The sequence below is a fragment of the Crocodylus porosus genome, unplaced genomic scaffold (genome assembly GCF_001723895.1).
Source record: "Crocodylus porosus isolate Cpor-Errol unplaced genomic scaffold, CroPor_comp1, whole genome shotgun sequence".
NCBI classification, from domain to species: Eukaryota; Metazoa; Chordata; order Crocodylia; family Crocodylidae; genus Crocodylus; species Crocodylus porosus.
This window is the reverse complement of record NW_017728943.1, coordinates 22,361,877-22,366,097: the sequence shown is the minus strand read 5'-3', so window position 1 is coordinate 22,366,097 and position 4,221 is coordinate 22,361,877. Positions and strand designations below refer to the sequence as shown.

The 4,221-nt window shown below is 49.5% G+C and overlaps 1 protein-coding gene across 1 annotated transcript in view; it reads right to left on the bottom strand.

Annotated features, from left to right (window-relative positions):
- The window catches only part of TTL (tubulin tyrosine ligase), a 35,560-nt gene extending 31,345 nt beyond the window's left edge, over positions 1 to 4,215 (bottom strand). Inside the window, exon 1 of the mRNA XM_019548975.1 lies at positions 3,987 to 4,215. Coding sequence (XP_019404520.1) covers positions 3,987 to 4,143 — 157 coding nt within the window. The 5' untranslated portion in view covers positions 4,144 to 4,215. The remainder of the gene's footprint in view (positions 1 to 3,986) is intronic.
- Between the last annotated feature and the right edge of the window lie 6 nt (positions 4,216 to 4,221).

The following is a 4,221-nucleotide window of genomic DNA, read 5'->3' as shown; positions in this document are numbered from 1 at the left end:
CGCGCCAGGGGTCCCGCAATGACCTCGGCCAGTTCCTGTAGAACCCTAGGGTGAAGATCGTCCGGACCAGCGGACTTGAACACGTAATCTCTGGGTTTATCTTGTGAATCATGTATGTGTTCGCCAAACTAAAAGTACTAATACTGTGTTGCACCCCACGGCACCCTTAAAAGGATTTCCTGGCACCCTGGTTGAACATCACCGATCTACTCTGAGCTTTGGCGTAACACAGGCCAAAGGGCTTCTAGGAATTAATTCCTTTGAGCCAAAGTATGTATTCTGGAAAAAAAATCCTGTCTTGATTTAAAAATTACCAGAAATGGAGGAAAGTAAATACACAAAATGCTGGAGGGAATATCACAGCAAAGGGAACCATTCCTGGTGCAGGAGTTATTTCAGGAATACATACCCACATTCTTATTACGGGGTTAGTAAACTCCCAAATTACTAATACTGGAGAGACAGACAACACCTATTTGGAAACATCCCTGCAGGGACAGCCAGCAAACAACAGGACAGATCGTTCATCACCAAATGCATGCAGCTCCCCCACGCATGACCACTGATTTCCCATGCAGAAGGCTTCCTGCAGCAATGGGTGTGTGCTGGGGGTGGGGGGAGGAAGGAAAACAATACTGTTTCTTCTCAACCTTCCTTTTCCCCTACCCCAAGGGAGCTATAGAAAATTGCAACCTGGTGTGTCATCACTTTGCCCCACCACGCACAGATCTGGGGGATAGAGGCGACACTTAAGACCATCTATGGCCCATAACTTGAAGCTGAGCTACAGTGTACTTTTTAGACAGGTGTCCTGGTCTTAATTTCAAGACTGCAAGTGGTGGAGAAGCACCATACACCTAGACCAGTTACCAGCATGCCAAAAATGTGCACCTTATTTTTAATCTAGATCTGTCTGGCTTCACCCTGTCTGTTAGTTTGGAGATGCCCGATTGTCTAAGATAGTCTCCCCATGCAGAAAGTTGCTGCATTTCAACTGGACCCCTTGTGTGTGTGTAGTAATTTGACTAGCAAAAAAAGGGAATCCAGAGGAAAGCAGCAATGTAATGGTAGCACTGCAGTAACAGCTGAACTCTTGGAGGAAAGGCAAGTTGATTAGAAACGAACCCTGCATGCAAGGTTGTGTGGTACCCTATATCCCGAGTCAACTGGGTAGGCTTTCCTTACTCAGAGTTCTGGGGCTACGCAAAGATTTCTTCTCTCAAATATTTTGGGAGTTGTTTTCAAATCTAACTGTACTTCAGATGATCAGTCTAGGGGCTTGAGCATTAGTGAAAAACAGTAACATCCTGTTAGATGTGGACAGCTCAACCAAAGCAGCCCCCGTGCCATCTTAGGGCTGTCATCAAATTATGAAACCTATTTTGGTAAAATACATTTTTTCATCTCTGCTACTGAACCCACTTAGATCTGCTTGACAAAATTCTACTAGCCACCAGTTTCAGGTGAGCAACTATAATTAGCTGCCTCTTTGCCACAGCTATAAGGGCATGTAAGGGCTGCCTCTTTGCCAGAGCTATAAGGGGGAGCGGTGTGGGCCCACCTTGTCCCAGAGCTGGTAAAATTTCTTCCAGCTGTCATGTAAGATGGCTATAAAAGTGATTTGTTCCAGGGATACTTTCTCCTACTCTTATGGTAGGAACATTATACCCTCTCAGACAGTAACAGCTGCAAAGGAAGGGTTACACAGTCAAACCACAACATGTCTTCAAATCAATTAAAATATAAAGAGTTCTCTTGAACCTGAGAATGACACCTTCTCTTTCCATGCCACTTCCCAGACCTAGCCTACATGGACATGGGGCGAATGCAAGTTGGTCACACAACTACCATGTGAAGAGGCTAATTTTTGACACATGCATCTCTGCCACTTATGACAGCAGGTAGAATACAAAGCCCTGGACACTAAATAGACCACACAAAACTTCCCTGCAAGAACCACTTTGTTCTCTACTTGTTCAGCTGACACCTCATAACAATCTGTTCCGGATGACAAGAATTTTGGGGCCATTGATCTATTGGGTTCACACCCAAGTGAACTGTTTAGTTCACACCATTTCCCCACCATTTTCACTGTCCTATGTTAGCTGTGTTCACAGTGGGTCAACCCCTGCATCTCACCCAGAGAAAACCAGTCTTCACTCTCATTGTTCACAAGCTGGGGGCTCCAAAATGTCAGCTGACCCAAAGGAACCACTTCCTTGAAGTGTAAGAAACTTACTTGCAGTCTATCAAATGTACCTTGGCTTACTCTGTGGCTATATTAATTCTGATCATCTCCTGAAGAGAAGAAGATAATCATGCCAAATGAAAGAGAAGTTTTACAATGAGTCATCTCAGTTCACTGGAATCTGGGCCGATTTCAAAATAAATGAATGCAGAATCTTTAGGGAGATGACAAAGGGGAAAAGGCTATTATTTCCATGTAACAAGCTGTTTTTATAAGATGGGTCTAAAAACCGGATCTTAAGAATATCATTGGTTTGCCAACCAAAATTTTAAAAGACTCCTTGAAGTAATTCCCTCTCCAAAAAATTCCCAGCATCATGCCTTGCCAGTGACTCATCTGTTTCACACAGTATCAAAAAACAGCAACAACAAAATCCATTGCAGATTCAATCCTGATCATAACAAACCTATATCGAATTACTTCTCTTGCAAAAAATTTGCCTTCTTATCAACATTCAGTCACATAAAGAGATGTATGTTGGATTCATGTTCTTCTTGAGCAACGGCTGAGATTTTAGAAATGCCCACCAAATGATCCCAAAAAAGGGAAGTCAAGAAAGGGGAAAGGCACAGCAAGATAAAGCGGAATTAGTTAGCCATTAAGGGAGCTCGGACATGTGGCAGTTGTCATGATGTACATGTGACAAAAATGTCATTTGTGGGACTTAATGGCATCACACCTGCACCAGTTCTGGGGGTTTTAGATGAGTTTGTATCATGGCAAATTACAATGATGCAACTCATCCCCTGGCCAAGGGGGAGGTGGGCAGGTTCAGCAGAGGAAAAAAAGAAAAAAGATCAGGCTCCTTCAGCAGGCACAAGTGGTGAGGGGGACAATCCCTCTTCCCCCCCCACCATATAGCCTGCCCACCTCTCTTGTGGCTGGGGGTCAAGTGGCACCTGAGCTGCAGGGGGCCCCAGTCTCTCTTTCCATGGTGGTGGCACCCCACGGGCAGGCTGCTAGCAGGATGGGTGCTGCCCCATCTTGGAAGCAGCACTCACCCTGATCCAACTGTTTGCTGGGCACTGCTCCCTGGGTGGGCTTGGGCGCCAGGTACTGCCCTGGAGGCACCCACCACTGTGGAGAAAAGGACTGGGGGCCCCCAGCAACTCGGGGGCTGCTCAGTCCACTGGCAGCTAGCTCCCAACAAAAAAAGATCAGGCCCACCACCATAACGTGATGGAAAAATTGAAATGGTGGGTTTCATTTAAAACCCCACCATTTCAATCTAGGGGGCATAGAATAAAACCCTGAGGACTAAGGCGGGTCACATGTCCAAGCTCCCTAAAGGATGGGAGGGGTTCCAGCTTTCAGCCGGCTAGCCCTGAAATCAGTCCGGAAGCGCAGTGCAAACACGGCTGGCCTTGCCTTCTCTTGCCGTAGTTACAGAATCGGGTCCACTATGCAACAGTTCAATATCCACCCCCCAACAAAAAGCCAAAGCACGCCTGTCCCTCCCCGCCCAAAATCCCCTCTCAAGCCCGCGGCTCACGGCAGCCGCAGCCGCGCGGCACAGGGCTCTCAAGTCCTTTGTTCGGGCCCGCCCGGCTAAGAGGCGGCGGCTGCCGGGCCAAGGCCCCTTGAGGGCTGACGCGAGAGGAGCAGCGGCCCCCAAACGTGCTCCCCGCACGCGCCGCATCCCACCGCGCATCCTTCCGCGGCGCCGCCTCCTGGGGCCCCGCTCACTCCCCAGCAGCTCGCGTCCCGTCCCGCCCCGCCCCGCCGGGCCCGCGCTCACCCAGGCGGCCGAAGGGCAGGCGGTTGCGCTCGCCCAGCATGAGGTTGAAGCGGGGGTTGTCCTTGCGCAGCCGCCTCCACTGCCCGCTGGCCAGCAGCAGCCGGGACACCTCGGCGTACACGCTGCTGTTCTCATCCCGCACCACGAACGTGTACATGGCGCCCGCCAGCCAGCCCCGCGCTAGTCCGGCCCGGCCACGCCCGCTCTCACAGCCGGCACCGGCAGCAGCTTCATG